A 19,574-nucleotide genomic window follows, 5' to 3' on the forward strand; every position below is an offset into this window, starting at 1 on the left:
TCATGTAGGGAATTTGAACTATTTTTAGTTTTTTCTCTATTTTCATTTTGTTGCCCCCGAAGTGGAATGTAATCACATGGATGTATCTGATTAGTCCTATAGGTCAGATGTGGCCTCTAAAGGACGTAAATATAGTTTTCTTTCTTTCTTTCTTTCTTTCTTTCTCTCTTATGTTTTGCTTCCGCATTGTGCAACTTTATCATGGTATCAGTCGCTTAGGGGATCGGCACTTCAAGGCAGCAATGAGTTTCCTGATATGTATGAAGATCTGTGTTTTTTTTTTTTGGGAGCAAAAAGATGCTGCATTTTCAGTTTGGTGCTGCGTTTTGTGCATCTTGCTGCTGTGTTTTCCATCTGGCTTCTGAGTTTTCATCCTGAAGACTGTGTTTTCACATTGGTGGCTGTGTTTTTCTTCCAGGGGTGCTGTGCTTCAGCTTTGGTGGCAGCGTTTCCCTGCTTGGGGCTGCGTTTTCTTCTCCTAGGACTATCTTCTCCATCAGCCAGTGCTGTTGTTGGTGGTGTGTGGGCTGTGTTCAGCCCTGGGCAGAAAGGAGGTTCTCTTGCTCGTGGTGTTTCAGCCTTTCCTTCGCTTGAGAGGGGGTTGTCGGTCCTGTGCTTTCACGGTGTTGGCATTTGGAGCAGAGCCCTGGACGGCAGTTGGTGGTCCTCTTCTTCGCGTGTGGAGCGTCCCAGACTTATGGCATCTTCAGCCTGCCTCTTCTTCGATGAATCTACCTCCTTGGTGGGTGTTTTCCGGCAAGTGTTGGTGGACTGTTTGCTACTGTCCAGCCCCTTTCTCTCTCAGATTTGAGAGAGGGCTTCTTGTTCCTCGTACCTCATTCCGTTGGAGAAGTGTTGGAGATTGGTTGTGGAGTGTTCAGATCATCAGTGGCACAAAGGCTTGCTTGCATAGATGTGCTACTACCGGGTTCACTCTTGGAGGAGGCATCTATCCTTGTTTCTCAAGAGCAGGTAAGGTTCCCTCCTAGTGGATAGGATCAGGCACTTGCTACAGTGCAATAGACAAGATAGTGTCATTGCTATTCTTCTAGAAAGCCGGTTCATTTGGCCAAGGATTGCAGAACCAAAGGTACAGCCTAGGCCAGGACCAAGTTTTCAAAGGCGGGCAATGATGATATACACGATGATGACTTTGATACTTCTAGTGTCCCCAAGGCTGCAAAAGCCAGGGAGGACTTGGATGGTCAACTTCTATAGTATACAGGTAGTTCTCCCCCATGTGCCTCCAACCAAAGGAGGCTTGTGGGCGGGAGAGGGGGCTGTTAGTAGCTCCATTTCTGGTGCATGGGATCCGTGAGTCGGAGCTCCAAGCATTAAAAAAACATCTAGTGAGACAAGTTCATTTTGGAGCTATGGGCTGGATGTGTTCCACGTCTATTGCTTGGTGTAGTAGAGATTATGGACTGGATGAGTTCCAAGTTCATTGTTCGAGGTTTTTGGGACATGAGGTGTTCACAATCCATTGTTGGGGGATAATGGGCGCAGTGTATCCAACAACTCATCATTTTATTCTTGGAGTTCATTGCACACTTGTGTGGGAATTCGGAGCCAAGCAAAGTTCCTTGCTGTTTAGGGTGGCATTTCGTTTCAAGGAGTCAGGTTGGCATGTGCTCTTTCTGAGGTGTATCCAGTACTGCGCAATACTGGAGTGTCCATGGTTGCATCTTCATCAGCTTATCTTCTTCAGACTTTGCACACTATGAGCTGCAGAGGGTGTGTTAGAAATTTTGCATCTCAGTGTATTTGGGAAATGCCTATTTATGAGGTTTTATCCATTTATCTCCTTTTTAGTAGGTCGTTATCTTCTTCAGACTTTGCACATATGAGCTGCAGAGGGTGTGTTAGAAATTCTGCATCTCGGTGTATTTGGGAAATTCCTATTTATGAGGTTTTATCCATTTATCTCCTTTTTAGTAGGTTGTGGGCTGTCGGCCAGCTCCTAGGGACAGTCAGCCATCACCGTTGGACAGCCACCTTGCATAGTGTTTGCAGCCTCTTTCTCATTTTTTTCCCACCCACCCTCCCTTCACAAGACCTTGTGAACCCTTGAGTGTTGAAGGTGGCAATTCTTGTAGCTACTCTCAGGTTATCGGATAACTAGAAGTTATGGTGGATTATCCCATATGCAAGAGCGCGGTCGAAAGACCGCAGTAAGAGCAAAGGGAAGTCTGCTCGGTCTTCCGAGCAGGAGCCCGAGTCGGATCGTGACGCCTTGAAGGCAGAGTGGACTTGTAACCATTGTGGCGAGAAAGGCCATTATTGGAGGAAATGTCCTCAACGGAGCACGGAGAAGGGTGCAGATTCCTCAGCAGTAACCGTGAAGACTCCAGCTTTTGTGCACTTGTAGATTATGGACACCGGCGTTTCATCTTCTCCGAGCAGGGAGGTGGTTGGACTCACCGCCAGGGTCACTTGGGACTGGATTCTAGACGGCAGTGCTTCTAGGCACATGACTCCTTTTCGAGAGTTATTACAGGATCTTCGAAGGCACGCAGGTCACATCCTTATTGGTGACAAGTCCACTATACCTATTCACAACGAGGGTAGGTTAGAGATCGTTCTCGATGGCAGAGGGGGGAAGCATTCCTCCCAGGTTCTTTACGTCCCATCCCTTGGTTTTCATCTGTTGTTAGTGCATGAGGTTTGCAAGACTGGTGTATGGGTGGAGTTTGATGAGCATTTTGTTGCTCTTCGGGACAAAGGAACTGGCTAGGTTGCTTGCGAGGTTGTGTGGCTGCGGAGGTTACTTGGTGAGATTGGGTTTCCACAGAAGGAACCCACGGTCATCTAATGTGATAACCAAAGCTGTATAGCTATTGCTTGGAACGTGGTCTTCTATGCCCGGACCAAGCACATAGAGATACAATATCACTTTGTTCGTGAGAAGATTTTGGCTAGTGACATCTTGCTTGTTTATTGTTTGACGAAGGACAATGCGGCGGACCTCTTCACAAAGTCTCTACCTCAGGCTATGCTCCGGCAACACTCCAGCTCATTGGGGTTGGTTCCACATCCAGGAGCTGAGAGGGTGTTAGCAGTCATCTCCTGTCTCTACATATTACTCAGTGAGGGCCTTTGTTGTGGGTGTGCCTGCCTAGGAGTTTTTCGCTTTTTTTCCCCATTTTTCTGTGTTTTTTCTCCCTTGTTTGGTTGTGAGGACTGTCTTGTGCTGGCCGACCCCTTCTGTCTTGGCTAACTTGATGTCCTTTGTTGGCCGACCGTTCATATGCCGGCTGACTGGTTATTTCCAGTCGTGGACACCATGTACACCCTGTTGGCTGGTTTAGAGCTGGCTGACTAGCATTGTAGGGTGGTATAAATACCAGCCTTGCTCCCCACACCGTTATTGTATCGGATCTTCATGTATATAGCAGAGTTTATACAGTTTCTCTCTCTCTACACTTCTGCGTTTTGTTTCTCAGAGCACTTGTCTCATTTTCCGCTGTGCATTCTGACAGAAAGTACCTGATGTACGAGAGATCAGAGAAAATCAACACAGCATGAAATGGGTGAATGAGTGTATGTATGATGGTGAATGAAATCTAGTACAAGAGGCCCTCTGATGTGAGGTGACTCTGAGTAGTAGATCGGTGCAGAAGCACAGACGAAGTCGGAGCTGAAGCACGGTTGGTGACGAAGGCTTGCGTTGATGTGAGGCAAAGGCACTCTGTGAAGTGGTCAGTGTCGAAGGCTCGCGTCGGTGGATGCAGAGGCACTCTGAGGTGGTAGATATCTGTAGTGGGCAGCAGAAGGTGAAGTGGTGCAGGCTTTGGTGACAAGGGTGCTGCGGTACCTGAGGGGTGGAGAATAGCAGAGAGGGCTACCGTCCAGAGTGGTGCAGGCTCTGGTGACGAGGGTGCTGCAATACCTAAGGGGTGGTGAAGGTGAGGAGAGAGGGCTGCTGTCCCAATCTCGATGAAGATGAGCAGAGAGGGCTGCTGTCCCAACGATGTGATGATGAGCAGAGAGTGTTGCAGTCCTGATGATGTGATGATGATGAAACAGAGAGTGGGCTGCTGGTGTGATGGTACAGTGGGTGAACACTGAAGAGGTAGTGGTAAACGCAGATCTGCAGGGCTGAATAGGACTGCAGAAATCACTAAAACGCAAACCTGAAGATGCTGAGGTAGAGCAAAATTCAGGGGTGCAGAGGGGCTGCCAGAACAGGGCAGATCTGAGGGTGAAGAGGGCTGCCGGAACAGGGCACATCTGGTGGTGAAGAGGGCTTCCAGAACAGGACAGATCTGGTGGTGTAGAGGGCTGCGAGGGCACTGCCCCTGGATGATCTATATGAGAAAAACGCTGAAGTGATGAGGATCCAGGGTGCTGCAGAGGTAGGCAGGTAGCAGCAACAGAAGATCCAGATGTCGAATATGATATGGTGTATTGTTGAATGATGAAGCAAATCATATATAATGATGTTGTGCTGCTGGTCGGTCTAGGGACAAATGTCGGCCAGCAGCAAGAGACAAAAATCCCAAATAAAATCAAATAGAAAAATCCCTTTTAGGGCTGGGAAAAATACCATTTTCACACACTTCCCTCGGTGGAAGAAGCAGCAACAATTCTTTTCTTCTGAGACTTCCAAGAAACCAATCCTGTAGCTAAATTTGATGACGGGGTGGACACTCTATTATCCTTCCTCCTTGGACTTCTATTGACTTTGCTACTGATTTGACCTTCTACTGAATTGACTTTGACTGACTGATATTTTTGTTTGAACACCTTCGCTCCTGATCTCCACTTCCAAGTCTCGCTAAAGAACTGAGAATCTGTTCACTGCTGTCCCCATGCTTGTGTTCCCTTATCCTTAACACAACGTCGGGTCACCTACCGGAATTGATCATGCCTATTGGTAGGTCTTTGGACTGATCTGAGAGCTTAATGATGTATTGATTATGCGTACCTACCCTCAGATAATGCTTCCTCTAGCTTCGCCTGTTGCTGACCACTCCTGCCACCCTGCTGCATTCCTGCCGGAAACTATGCACCTTCCTTGGGACATTGCGTAGTGGGCTGAGCTTGAATGCTCTGATACCAATGTTGCATGCACGGAAGTCTTGCTCTACTGATCCACAGCCCTAAGCTTGATTAAGAACATTGATGCTAATGAACACATGATTAAGACACATGAGAGAGATTGGGTGTCAGGGTTTTTTTTAATTCATGTGGTACAAAAAGGTTGCTTTAATGCTTGTACATGACTTAGGCCTTTGGTCAGCCCCATAGGGGTGACCCTGGTCCCTTTCTACATGACTTCTATTGATGCTTGAGACTAATGAATGAATGGAAGACTGAATATGACTTGCTGAATGCTGAATTCTGACTTATGCTTATATACTTGTGTGGATACCAATCGGCCAGCTAAACAGCTGTCGGCCTGTTGTGTGGACATGATTTATGCCTTAAATCCTTTACTGACTGCTGTGCTTACTATCTGCACTGCCCACACCTGCTGCCCCTTTCTGTAGCCCCTGGCCGCCTGCTGCGCAAGGCCTGCTGCACAAGGCCTGCTGCCAGCCAACAGGCTTCCATGCAGTCCCATGATGATGCTAATAATGATGTGATGCTGCTGATGATGACGACGACGACGATGCTGATGAAGATGCTTCTGATGCTACTGCTCCTGCTGCTACACTGATTAACTGATGATTAGTTAGGGATTAAGACAGTTCCTGCACAGGATTAGCCATGGCACGGGCGTGCACGCGACATTTGCCTTCCTTTTTCCAGTGACATTGATGTATTATAATTATCTGTCAAATCACTCTATAAAACTGTTTATGGTTGTATAGGTCATCAAACTAGCATTGATGTTTTTCAATGCTTTTCTCACCTTTCAGAACAAGGATATACATGGGCGGATCTATATCAGCTCCCAAGGCATAAATGCTCAGGTATCCTCTATGATCTTTGTGTATTTAGTATATCAGCTCACAAGGCATAAATGCTCAGGTATCCTCTATGATCTTTGTGTATTGAGTATATCAGCTCACAAGGCATAAATGCTCAGGTAGTCTCTACGATCTTTGTGCATTGATTATTCAAATTGATGAATTCTACGTGGTTTAAGCTTGTGCTTGTACTACCTAACTACTACTTGGCAAATTTAAAAGCAAAGAAAATCATAAAATGGAAAAAGTAAGTCTCTCAAAAAAAAAAAACTGATGGATTGCAATCATGGGTTTAGTATAGTGGACCTTGGGAAGATGTGATGGCATATGCGGAATGGGTCAAGGAAGATCCGCGATTCTCAGGTCTTTATGTGCAAGTCTCACCTTCTTTTGATGGACATGCATTCCCTAGGCTCAAGTTGCGGTATAAGCCCTCTCTTGTTCAGGTAAGTCATCATGGTCGTATTTTAAAAGTTTTGGAGGTGTTCTTTAATCGTCTCTGACTTTGTTGTGAACTTATTTTCGATGAAGGTAGGTGGTGGTACAGCATGCCTCCCCATAACAGATCCTTCATCAAGGGCGGTTCCTTTGTCTCCAAAGGATTGGAAGGAGAAGTTAATACAAGCACAGAACGCAAATGTCTTGCAGGCTTCTGTTAATTTCGTAAAGGATGACCCCTGCAAGCCAATGCAGAGGCCATTGCTGCTTTTGGATGTGAGAAACGGTAGGCTGAAAGCAGTATAAAACTTGAAGGAGTGAAGGTTATGTGTGGGACTTGTGTGATTTCATGCTTCAGTTTTGCACACCTGGGAGTGTGTTCTCTGTACTCTGCATGAGAATCATATAAATGCACCCAATGTTTCCTTTGTTTATACATTGATTTCCTCGGTCTGTAGGTTATGAATGGGATGTTGGACACTTTAAAGGTGCACAGCGGCCTCCAGTAGACTGTTTCAAAAGCACCGAATTCGGACTACAATACAATGAGGTTTAGCCTCCATACTCAATCAAAAAGCAAAACTACAGAATTCAGGGAAGAACACATCCTTGAGATTGTAAGCAAAGTCAATACTGATTTGATATGCATGAGCAACAGTTTATGAACATGTGCATGGAGCATCTTATCACACATCAATTGGAGCCATTATACTTAGGGCTACTATGGGTGTGCCTCTTTTGGAGTCCTCTTGCCTTGTGTGATAGGGCGTATTGGGGGTGGGGGTGTAAAAGGACAGAGGCTCAGGGGTATATTAGGGATAGAAATAGGTTACGGGTCATGGGTAGAATGGGAGTCAGGCGAGTTACATGATTAGGGTTAGTGTGGGTTTAAGGTACGGTTAACAAAGGGGGTTTAAGGTTTTCTTTTCAGGTCCAGAGTAGGCACAATGGGGTGTATTGTGGTCCTTCTTGGGGTGTGTTAGAGTGTTCTAAGGATGTGGGAGAGGGGGTTTCTCCTGTATTGGGGTTGGCGCATGGATACGGTAGAAGCTACTATGTTTTGACAATGGATATGCTACGTGTTCAGGATACAGAGAGTGACCCACTGGTAAATGTGGATAAGGAGCAAACGGACGTGTTAATGTACTGCACTGGTGGCATTCGTTGCGATGTGTATTCTGCCATATTGAGGTACAACTTCTAAAAATGGCATCCATGTTCATTTCTGTCACCCTGCATTGATTTTTCTATATTATAGCCCAAAAAGGTTAAAAATAACAAAAAACGTCAAAACAATCATAACTAAAGATAAATCTTGTATAAATGCTTTGCTTGTTAGATTTGAAGCTCTAGATCTTCCTAAAAGTGGTCATGCCATGTTTTCATATAGTTCTTTGTTTTTTCTTTGGGCTTTGAGGGTGTACATTAATCAGAATTAAGGGAGAAACAATTCTTTCTCACAGCACTTCCATTTGACTGTGATTCCCAGTGACTTCCCCGTGTTGATAGATGCTGTTTTTTAAAAGTTGCCTGAGTTCATGCATGGCGACATGCATTAGGAACTTGCTCTTGACTGGCAACTTTTAGTTGAATGCCCGACAAATCGATACAAACACGAGAGACTTCAGTGCCCATATTCTCTACCATTGGCTCTACGTTCTACCAAGCAAGGTAGCAATATCTTCAAGAGCACATAGGATAAGAGAAATACTACACAGGGCGGCTAAACACGGAGTCCTGCCCTTCTACTGAATAAGTAATGACAACACATTGTCCAATTAGCTTACCAATCTTCATAGAAGTTGTTGCAAACGGAAGCCTTCACGTTGGAAGCTTTAGAAGTGTTGATATCTTCGATTTGCCGCAATCCTTCGCGACAAAAGTCTTCAAGAGGATGAAGGGAACCTTGGGAAAGCTTCCCCTATGGTTCGTTCAACTTGAGAAAGGAAGGCTGAAATTAGGGTTTTCAGCAAAAAGACCAGAAATTATAGCAAAAATGAGAGCTGTTTTGCTGAATTTCAGTCATTGGAAGTGAGTAGGAGAGTGATTAGCACTTGGAAACACTCTTGGAAGCTTGGAAAACACCCTAGCAAGTTGGGTATGGCTATGGAGAGCTTGGAAATGGAGAGAAATGGTGGAAAAACAGAGTTTTCAGCCTCCAAAAATCCTCATGAAGAGAAAACACGAATTTTCTCTTAATAAGTAAGTGAATTGGGGTCCAATCAGGTGAGGGGACATGGGGAGATGCGCATTTATGAGTAAAAAGGGAGGATCAGGTCCTGGACATTGAGTCTTGTCCGTCTCGGGACTTCAGTGAGTGTGAACTTAGAAGCAGTCATAATTTATAAGTGACTTTTGGGTGCCCAAACTTTAATGAAGTGGGAACGCACTCACTTATAAATATAAGGGATATTTGAGCCTAGATTGGGTAATACTTACCACCTGTTCACATGCCACACAACCATGTCAACAGAGAGTTTCACACGCACGGTTCACGGGCGGGCGTCCCCTAGCCCGGAACTACACATAGGTCATGCATGCATGAAATTAGCATGCAATTTCATTTACAGGCAAGCACATAAAGATGCTATGCAATGCAGCATTGGCATGAGCAATTTCCGTTTATGAAACCATATAAGACTAGGCGTTTCCAGGCAAGTATATGCGATACCAGACCCAGTGGAAAGCCAATCCTCCAGGCGTTTCTGGGCATGTACACAACGGCACAAGTCTCAGCGGAAAGCCGAGTCCTCCAGATATTCCGGGCATAATAATGTCAAGTCCCAGCGGAATATCATATCCAACTATATAGCATGACACGTGTCAATCACATGCATAGGCACATTTTATAAGCCATGGACACTAATCCAATATGTACATAGTGTGAAAGCAAGAGTGAACCATTCGGGTGGCCAAATGGTGACAGAGCTCCTCCAATAATCTCCGCAACCATATCGCCTCACATGCAGCATAACAAATTGCACAGTTCTCCGCCTCAGTAGAGGAAAGCGCCACAGTAGGCTACTTTTTACTGCTCCAGAAATGGCTCTAGACCCAAGTAAAAAAACACAACCAGTGGTCGAACGCCGTGTATCTCGATCTCCAGCCAAGTCTGAGTCAGACCATCCAATAAGAGTGCGTCCTTGGCCATAAAAGATGCCAAAATCTAGAGTGCCACGCAAGTATCGAAGAACTCTGAGAGCACACCGCCAATGCTGCTGACGGGGTTTGGATGAGAAGGAACTCAATAAACTGACTGCGAAGCATATGTCCAATCAGGAGTAGGTCAACCATACCAAACAATCGACGAGAACCCGATACTGTCCCTGATGAGTCCCTGGAGAAGCATCAAGTGAAGAAAGCTTCTCACCAATATCCATAGGTGAAGATACTGGTTTGCACCCAGTCATCTGAAATCTGTCGAGAATCTCCCGAGTGTACTTCTGCTGAGAGAAGAAAATGCCCTTGCCAAATCTCAAAGCCAAGAAAATAATGCAAGAGGCCAAGATCCGTCATCTCAAACTCTGTCTCCAAAGCATCCATAACAGAACGGATCCGCACAGAATAAGAACCTGTAAAGATGAGGTCATCAACATAGACCACAATGATAACAATCAACCTCCTCTCAAGGAGGATATAAAGGTTCAAATCTGCATGAGAACGGCGCAGGCCGAGCTTCTGAAAGAACTCATCAATCCGCTGGTACCAAGCCCGCAGAGCCTGCTTTAGACCATATAAAGCCTTCTTCAGCCCCGGTACACATGATCCTGTTTGCCCGGAACAACAAATCCTGGCGGCTGATCAATATAAACCTCCTGTGTAAGCTCTCCATTCAGGAAAGCCGACTTGACGTCCATCTGGAAAACGGGCCATCTATGATGTCCTGCAAGTGCAAGAACAGTGCAAATGGTAGTCATCCGGGCCGTCGGAGCGAAAGTCTCATCATCGAAGTCGACACCAGGGCGCTGAGCATAACCCTTGGCAACCAACCTCGCCTTGTGCTTGTCCAAGCTGCCATCAGCTCGGAACTTTGATTTGAAAATCCAACGCACACCAATCACCTTACGCTGCAGAGGCCGAGGCACCAAAATCCAAGTGCCATTCCGTTCGATAGCATCCAGCTCTGTCTGCATAGCACGACGCCAAGACTCATGTGAAAGAACCTCGTCTACAGAAGTGGGATCAGAAGGACCATTAATGATTGTAGACATAAGAGCATAATTAACAAACATGTTGCCCTCATGAATTTGTTTCCCTGTAACTCTGGAAGAACGCCGAAGAGAACCAAGCGGAGGAGCAAAAGGAAGCTCACGTAACCCAGAGTCATGAACTGTCTGATAATACCAACCAGGTACAGATCTGCTCGAACTCGCCCGAGGAGGAGCAGGGTCATCATCATCTGACTGAGTATCCTCAGAGCTGGAGGTGTAACAGTAACAGCGGGAGCAGGAGGAGGAGGAGGAGAAGGAGGTGCAGGAAGAAGAAGCTCACCACCCCCCTCTGAAGATGTAGGAGTTGCGTCGAACACCACATCACGGCTCACAACAACTTTACCGGCCTAAGGATCATAAAGACGATATGCCTTGGACACAGTGCTGTATCCGAGAAAAGTCATGCGTTGAGACTTCGAGTCCAACTTGGAGTGGTGCTCCTTAGGCACATGAACATACGCCGTACATCCAAATATCCGGAAATGAACAACGGAGGGCTTCTCACCATGGAAAGCCTCATATGGAGTTTTGTCGGGAAGAGTAGCAGTAGGAGACCTATTTTGAATGTAGACAGCAGTGGAAGCCGCCTCAGCCCAGAAATGTCGAGGTAATGAAGAATGCTCAAGCATAGCACGGGCCATCTCCATAATGGTCCTGTTCTTCCGCTCGGCAACTCCATTCTTTGATGGAGTATATGCTATAGTAAGCTGTCTCCGAATGCCATGTGTCTTGCAATATTGCTGAAACTCCTTGGATGTGAACTCACTCCCTCCATCGGTCCTGAGAGCCTTGACCGAGTGACCGGTCTCTTTTTCCACCTCGGCTTTCCAATCACAGAAGTAATGAAAAGTATCATCCTTGGTCTTCAGAAAGAAAACCCAAGCATATGTGGTAAAATCATCCACCATCACGAGCATGTACAACGCCTTACTCAAAGACGCGGTACTTATAGGACCACATAAGTCTGCATGAATGAGAGCAAGTGATGTCGAAGATCTGTGTGTCGCCTCCTTCGGAAAGGCGGCTTGGTGTTGCTTCCCCTGTAAACAAGAGGAACATGCAGAAGATGGAGCCTTGATGGTCGGTAATCCCTCAACCAACCCATCCTTCGAAGCTCGCTGTAGAAGCTGATAGCTCAAATGGCCAAACCGAGCATGCCAAAGAGCAGAAGAAGCACTAGAAGTTGCCTTTCGGACCAATGTTCCCATGACTTTAGCTGTATGATGAACCAAATATTTCTTAAATATTATCCTTTGTGGTAGTATTCTTTAACGATTATATTAGTTGCAGTTAGAATATTCAAGAACATGAAAAGCATCTAGAGAGAGAGTATTTTCACTCTTGAAGCATTTGGAGAGAGTATTTTCACTATTGAAGGAAAACCAACTCTATCTCAACCCCAATAAGAGTAATTTCTTCCAAGACAAATTTAGTACTTAGGCCACATTGTTTTCTCTAAGGGAATACAAGTTGATTCAAAGAAGATCAAGAGAATCGTCACTTGGCTTAGACCACAAATTGAGTACTTAGGCCACATTGTTTCCCTTGAGTGAATACAAGTTGATCCAAAGAAGATCAAGTGAATTGTCACTTGGCTTAGACCAAAAATTGAGTACTTAGGCCACATTGTTTCCACTAAGGGAATACAAGTTGATCCAAAGAAGATCAAGAGAATCATCACTTGTTGGTTTAGACCATGTGATATATACATGAGAATACTTCATATGACACCATTTTGGGTGTTTATTCACGTGCTATGTACAAATCATCATCAATGCAACACTTTACTCAACACCATCAGACTGCATCATCTATCTCACAAACGCCAACCATGTTAGTTATGATAATTAATTAGAATCCACCTTCCATAGGGTGTAGTTGGAACCATCCAACTTCGCAGACTCAGCAAGCAAACATATGAAGAGAAGTTGTTGTAGCCATCACAAAAGCTTGGGCTCAATCTCAAAGAATGCACAAACTCTGAAGAAGTGTCCTCCACAGGTACCAAGAGTGCCACCAAAGCCTGCAACACCAGAGACCTCCTCTGCAAAGGGGAAAGCACACTGGAGAGGAAAACGCAGCACAGAAGGCTGCTGTCCTGAAGAAAAACAGGCCGCCTATGTCCAATCTCCACGTGGAAAGAAAACACTGATCAGAAAATACCTGATGGCTGCAATTGGTGAAGCCAATCTGGAAGAGAAGTGACCAGCAGGTGCTGTCTAGAAAACGCAGCAGAAAAGGGCTGCAGATGTGAGAGAAAACGTAGAGGAGAAGGTGCTGAAAACAGGGCTGAATCTGGGGCAGCAAGGAGGTTTCTAAACCGGGAGCGATGATACCATGAAAGAGTGCATAGAGCGGAAGCAGAGTGGCACTAGAATGTGCTGAACAGAGAGTGCAAGAGAAAGAGAGATATGGAGAGAACTATGCTGAATATACTGAAGCAAAACAGTCCCAGGCAAGAGACATTACAAGTCTCATAAGTGAGGGAGAAAATATGTACAAGACTGAATGAAAAATGAGAGGCCAGCACCCACTATTTATAGTGGGGAAGTGCTGGGCGACTGGAGCTCATAAACAGGCCGACTGGAGCTGTTGGACATGGCCGATCGGAAAAATGCCAGAATGGCTGGGAAAAATCCCAGAAAAATAGTAAAAAGAGGTGGCCAGCCCACAAGCAAGGGCCATACAAAAGGGGACCAAATGGGCACCATAAAAGAGCAGAAACTGGGGATTAAAGTGCTAACACTTCTTACTCAATGGCCGAGTGTTGGAGAGTGACATTGGAGAGAGCATTATCTAAAGAAGGTAGTGATGACTGAACTTGTTGGATGGCTTGATCAACCACCACCCTTGATAAAGTCACACAATGCGGAAGCAAAACATAGGAGAGAGGGAGAGCAAACGAGAGAGACATTAGACGATGAACATCATGTTATGTAGCAAGAGGCATTTACAATGGCAATATCAGCCAATAGATGGTGTAGAACATGTGCTTGTGAATAGGTTAGATGATTGACAAGGGAATATGGGAGGATCCCTTTTATAGTGATGTTGGGAAGTTGGCTGACAGCCCCTAGGAGCTGGCCGACAGCCCACGACCTACTAACTAGGAGATAAATGGATAAAATCTCATAAATAGTCATTCCCCAAATACAATGAGATGCACAATTTCTAACACCCCCTCTGCAGCTCATAGTGTGCAAAGTTTCAAGAAGATAAGTTGATGAAGATGCAACCATGGACACTCTAGTATTGTGCAGTATCGGATATACCTTGGAAAGAGCACTTGCCAACCTGACTCCTCGAAAAATGCCACCACGAACAGCAAGGAACTTTGCTTGGCTGCGAATTCCCACACAAGTGTGTAGTGAACTCCAAGAATAAAATGATGAGCTGCTGGACACACCACACCCATTATCCCTCAATAGTGGACTGTGATGTGAACACATCACGTCCCAAAAAACCTCGAACAATGAACTTGGAACTCATCCAGTCCATAATCTCTGCTACACCAAGCAATAGACTTGGAACACATCCAGTCCATAGCTCCAAAAAATAAACTTGTCTCGCCAGATATTTTTAATGCTTGGAACTCCGACTCATGGATCCCATACACCAGAAATGGAGCTACTAACAGCCCCCTCTCCTGCCCACAAGCCTCCTCTGGTTGGAAGCACATGGGGGAGAACTATCTGTATAACTATAGAAGTTGACCATCCAGGTCCTAGTCTTGGAGACACTAGAAGTATTAGAGTCAGCATCCCGTATATGATCATTGCTTGTCTTTGAGAACTTGGTCCTGGCCTGGGCTGTACCTTTGGTGTTGCAATCCTTGGCCAAATGAACCTGCTTTCCAGAAGAGTAGTAGTGACACCGTCTTGTCTGTTGCACTGTAGCAAGTGCTTGATCCTATCCACTAGGAGGGAACCTTATCTGCTCTTGAGAAACAAGGACAGATGCCTCCTCCAAGAGGGAACCTATATCCACGGCAATAGCACACCTCTGCAAGCAAGCCTTTGTGCCACTGATGATTTGAACACTCCACAACCGATCTCCAACACTTCTCCAACGGAACGAGGAACAAGCAGCCCTTCTCAAAATTGAGAGAGGAAGGGGCTCGACAGTAGCAAACAATCCACCAAAACTTACCGGAAAGCACCCACAAAGTAGGTAGATCCATTGAAGAAGAGGCAGGCTGAAGATGCCACAAGTCTGTGGCGCTCCACACTCGAAGAAGAGGACCACCAACTGCTGTCCAAAGATCTGCTCCAAACGCCAACACCGTGAAAGCACAGGACTGACAGCCCCCTCTCAAGCGAAGGCAAGGCTGAGGCACACGAGAAGAAACACCTCCATTGCTGCCCAGGGCTGAAAACGCATCCCACGCACCACCACCACCAACAGATGATTGAGAAGATAGCATAGGAGAGAAAAAGCTGCTGCCACCACAAAAAGGCAGCCACCAAAGCTGAAGCACAGCACCCTAGAAGAAAACGCAACTACCAATGTGAGAAATGCAGCCTTCAGGATGAAAACGCAGCAGCTAGAGGAAAATGCAGCAACCAAGTGGTGAGGAAAAGCGCAGCCGCCTGGAAATTTGCACAAAATGCAGCCCTTTGCTGCATATGTAGCAAAAACGCAAGCCTTCTTTTGCTCCCAAAATGCTGAAATTCTTGTAGTAAGGAAACTCACCACCGCCACCTTGAAGTGCCGGTCACCTAAGCGACTGATACCATGATAAAGTTGCACAATGCGGAAGCAAAACATAGGAGAGAGGGAGAGCAAAGGAGAGAGAGAGACATCAGACAATGAACATCATGTTATGTAGCAAGAGGCTTTTACAATGGCAATATCAGCCAGCAGATGGTGTAGAACATGTGCTTGAGAATAGGTTAGATGATTGACAAGTGAATATGGGAGGTTCCCTTTTATAGTGATGTTGGGAAGTTGGTCGACAGCCTCTAGGAGCTGGCCGACAGCCCACGACCTACTAAATAGGAGATAAATGGATAAAATCTCATAAATAGGCATTCCCCAGATACACTAAGATAGACTCAACTGGACGTCAAGCCGGGTGAAGATCCAACCGAGAAACCACACGACTTGTGCTAGTTGATTTGAGCTCTAGAGGCTAAGTAGCAGGTCTCGATGGCACGGGCAAACCTTTGTAGGTTCCCTTTCTCTCCTGAGAGGTAGGCGGCCGTGTCATCTGCGAACTCCGAGTCAACTAACTCCTCTTGGGATCTAATGGGGAGGCGGAGACCCTGGAGTCCTTCCTCCTGTGTGGAGAGAAAGCTACTCATCGCCTCCACCACAACGAGGAAGAGGAAGGGGGCATCCCTGTCTAACTGATCTGGAGGCGCCCTGGATGAGGACATGACTATGAGCTGCCGAGCATAGAGCGGAAACGCCTCTAATCCATCCTGCCGGAAATCCCATCCTGAGCATGGTGCCCTCCAAAAAAGCTCAATTGACCTTGTCACAGGCCGCCTCAAAATCCAGAAAAAGAACAACCATGTCCCCCTTGCGAAGTCTGGCTGTAGCAGTTGCCCCCCAAAGGTGAAAATGTCATCGAAGATGCTCTTATCCTGAATGAAGCTGGTTTGGGTTCCATGGATCAGGTCAGGGAGTAGGCGACGGCTGATGGCTTTGGTGAGGATTTTGAACGCATTTCCTAGGAGGGTGATGGGGCGTCACTGTCAAATCTCCAAACATTCAGCACCCTCCTTAGGAATCAAATAAATCAGCCCCTCAGAAAATCATAGGCATATGACCTGAGGTCATGATCTCGTTGAAGGTGGCCATGAAACGGTCTTCCAAGAGATTCCAATAACGTAGGAAAATAGAGACCGGCAAGCCATCCTCGCCTAGACACTTGCCCTGCGAAAGGGCTCGGAGTGAATTGTGTAGCTTGGCTAGAGAGAAGGGGGAACACAAAAAGGCATGGAGGCCTGGGGGCATGTGTATGCTGCCAGATTCTCTCTCTACCTACAGGGTGAGGGAATCTTCTGAAAGAAGATTTCTGAAGAAACATGTGGCTATGGATCAAACCTGAGGGGGATCTGTCTTGATGGTACCAGCTGGGCTCCTCAGTCTCTGGACCCTGTCTCTGCAATGGTGAGGGCCTGCTGTCTCAAAGACATCATGGGTGGCCCTGATCCTTGCCCAAGTCCAAAAGCAGGCCCTGGCATGGTATAGATACTGCACCCTCCTGTCCTCAATCGATCAAATCTCTGTGCGGGTTCCCTCTTGCTGAGAGTCCACCCATGGACTGCCTGGTCTCCTGGTCTACAAGTGCTGGACTCCCAAATCTCTTCGTCTCTTTTGGCGATCTCAGGGTCTTGGACCAAGCTGTCAGGGATTCGGACACTGCTAACACTCTGATCTCCAGGCATCCTCGAGGAGAAGCACAACTGGCAAATGATTTTGACGTGGTGCCTGCGACGAGAATACCAACCAAACCACCTTTCCTGCAAGCCCACTCATCCACATAAAATCTATCAATGCGCGAGAGGTTCAGTCCCTTCAACATCTGGTCTGATCTGGAGAAGGGAAGGCTTCTTGGCATTCTGCCAAACTCCAGTAAGCGCCAAGGATCCTGTCCTCTCGGAGAGAGGACCAGCTCCTCCTAGGCCGTGTACTCACCCCGGTTATCATATCCAAGCCTCCTCCCTACCTGTCCTGTGGGTCCTCCAGCATGTTAAAATCTCCACCTGTGCACGGGTTCTTCATGGTATTAGAGAGCATAGACTCTAGGCAAAGCTTTAGTGGTAGTTTGCTATTTGAAGGCAGATTTGGTGAGCCAAAGACCAGCCATACCCAAGGCTGGGCATTGAAAAGGGCACTTATGTTGATGCTGGAGATATATCGGTCTGAGTCCAAGGGTCTGCTGGTTTGAGGTAGGAAATTCCTGGATGATGGCTGGATTGCTAACTTGCCCCCCTTGCAAGCAGCTTGAACCTTGGCAAGTTTTGTTCCCTTTTTCTTAAGCTGTGCAGGAGTGAGCTCCTCTGCCATCCAAAATCCATGCCCTTTTAGTTGTTTTTGGATTGGATTCTGTGTAAGACTTCCCTGGGTTTATAGTTGATGACTGTGTGGTTCTTGTTTCTTATTTTTCTGGTAATGCTGGTGATGGCTGGCACAATTTATCATTGCCTCGAGCACTTTCTTCCATGTATCAAGATAGTTGCCTTCTCTTTGTACCACCCATTGGGCAGTCTTAGATTGGAAGTGCTACAAACTCCCTTTGTTTATTTTCCTGACTTCTGTGATGACTTCCTACTTCTGAAGACTTCCAACTGTTGCTTGCAAACCGTCTTTGGCTTCGTTGTACTACTTGCATCCGCGGAGAGAGAGAGAGAGAGAGAGAGAGAGAGGACTGTATATGCCTGTTATGGGGTGCAAATCGTGGTAGCATTGAGAATATCAACGTCAGTACTGTGAATGAACATTGCATAAGCATGATTGACTTCAGTACTATCAGCATTGCGTTTAGTCTTACTTAAGGAAGCATGCTTGAGATCTGGTGATGGCATATGTTTTGACCTTTTCTGTGTGTGAGTGTGTAATCAAGATGCTTTCGCGTGTTAGTTAAGCTAGTCTTTGCTTTGTGGTGTGTAACATTCCTTTCTACGGTTTGTCATGAACAGGCAGAGAGGCTTCAAAAACCTATACAGTTTGAAGGGTGGAGTTGCACGGTATTTGAGTGAAGAAAATGGTGAGAATTGGCTGGGGAATCTCTTTGTTTTTGATTCCCGCCTGTCGGTACCACCTCCAGCTTACAAACAGGGCTCAAATATCACCATAGAGAGCATTGAAGACAAGAAGGGGATTGAGGGGGGGCTATTGTCTGCTGATGCTCAGTTAGAGTTTTGTAGATGCAGTTTATGTTATGGTCCTCTGTCAAGCTTTCGGCATCGCAATTGCGCAAATTTGGACTGCAACCAGCTGTTTCTGTAAGCTCTCCATGCTTTTCTGGAGATAAATTGCAAGCACTTTTCTTGAAACCCCAAGGAGGTTGAACGGTCCTGCACTTACGATTTTAGCAATGCTTGCCTTTTTACCTTTTCTTTGGCTGTGTTTTTTGATTTGGGCTATGCAGGTGTTGTGACCAATGTGCTCATCAAGTGAAGGGTTGTTGTTCTGTGGAATGCACCTCTGCATCTCGTCAAAGGCCTTATTTCAGCAGTCCTCAACAGTATAAGCGCTGGCATAACTACAGAGGAGATGATTGGTTGCACTTGCATCCTCCGGATTATGTGGGTAAAAGAGCCAAAAGGAGGCAGCGGCGCTTGGAGCGAGGACAGCAATTGCAGACTGCATCCCATGAAGTTGGTGATGCTTCAGAAGGATTGCTGCAGCAGATTAATTGATTGGAAGGTCAGACTCTGAAGGCTTGTCAAGTTGGTGGGTGGATTGATTGTTGGTGCTAGCTTGTGATAGAGACCATCACCTTGCAAGGTTTATCTTAATTATGTCTTAAGGCAGTCTGTTAAACATACTTAGTGATTACTTGGCCCCTGCTTTTGGTTTTGTATTACCATTGGTAGCAATAAACAGGAAAGGTTCTCAATAAGCCGGCCTTGGGTTTTGAAAAAATTATATATTTGAAAACCGCATTGAATAATAGTAAATCGTAAATTTATTATTACTGATTAACTTTTATGTGGTGTTGGATCATCTGATGTAAATGGCCCCAGTCTGAAACCATTTAAAATTGATTCCATCCAGACCAGCTAGTCAGCTCAAATGTCCCTGAACCCATTCTCTTACTGATTCTCTAAGGTCTTATCTATCTGAGCTTAAACTTACCTGCTTTGAGTTGAACACTAAAACATTATCTCTGACTTAAGTGTCCCTGAACCCATTCTCTCACTGATTCTCTAAGGTCTTATCTATCTGAGCTTAAACTTACCTGCTTTGAGTTGAACACTAAAACATTATTTCTGACTTGAATTTGCTTTTTTGATCAACCCATGCTTTTCTCCTCCTTTGCACATTATTTGTTGTC

At 45.9% G+C, this 19,574-nt stretch overlaps 1 protein-coding gene across 1 annotated transcript in view; it reads left to right on the forward strand.

Annotated features, from left to right (window-relative positions):
- Window positions 1-19,211, forward strand: part of LOC147617132 (Rhodanese/Cell cycle control phosphatase superfamily protein) — a 41,924-nt gene extending 22,713 nt beyond the window's left edge. Inside the window, exons 2-8 of the mRNA XM_086776723.1 lie at window positions 5,865-5,918; window positions 6,212-6,361; window positions 6,447-6,639; window positions 6,812-6,903; window positions 7,441-7,544; window positions 18,214-18,519; window positions 18,666-19,211. Coding sequence (XP_086632849.1) covers window positions 5,865-5,918; window positions 6,212-6,361; window positions 6,447-6,639; window positions 6,812-6,903; window positions 7,441-7,544; window positions 18,214-18,519; window positions 18,666-18,936 — 1,170 coding nt within the window. The 3' untranslated portion in view covers window positions 18,937-19,211. The remainder of the gene's footprint in view (window positions 1-5,864; window positions 5,919-6,211; window positions 6,362-6,446; window positions 6,640-6,811; window positions 6,904-7,440; window positions 7,545-18,213; window positions 18,520-18,665) is intronic.
- The last annotated feature ends 363 nt before the right edge of the window (window positions 19,212-19,574 follow it).

Source organism: Cibotium barometz, chromosome 37, assembly GCF_041138505.1.
Source record: "Cibotium barometz isolate CiBa-2024 chromosome 37, ASM4113850v1, whole genome shotgun sequence".
Taxonomy (NCBI): domain Eukaryota; kingdom Viridiplantae; phylum Streptophyta; class Polypodiopsida; order Cyatheales; family Cibotiaceae; genus Cibotium; species Cibotium barometz.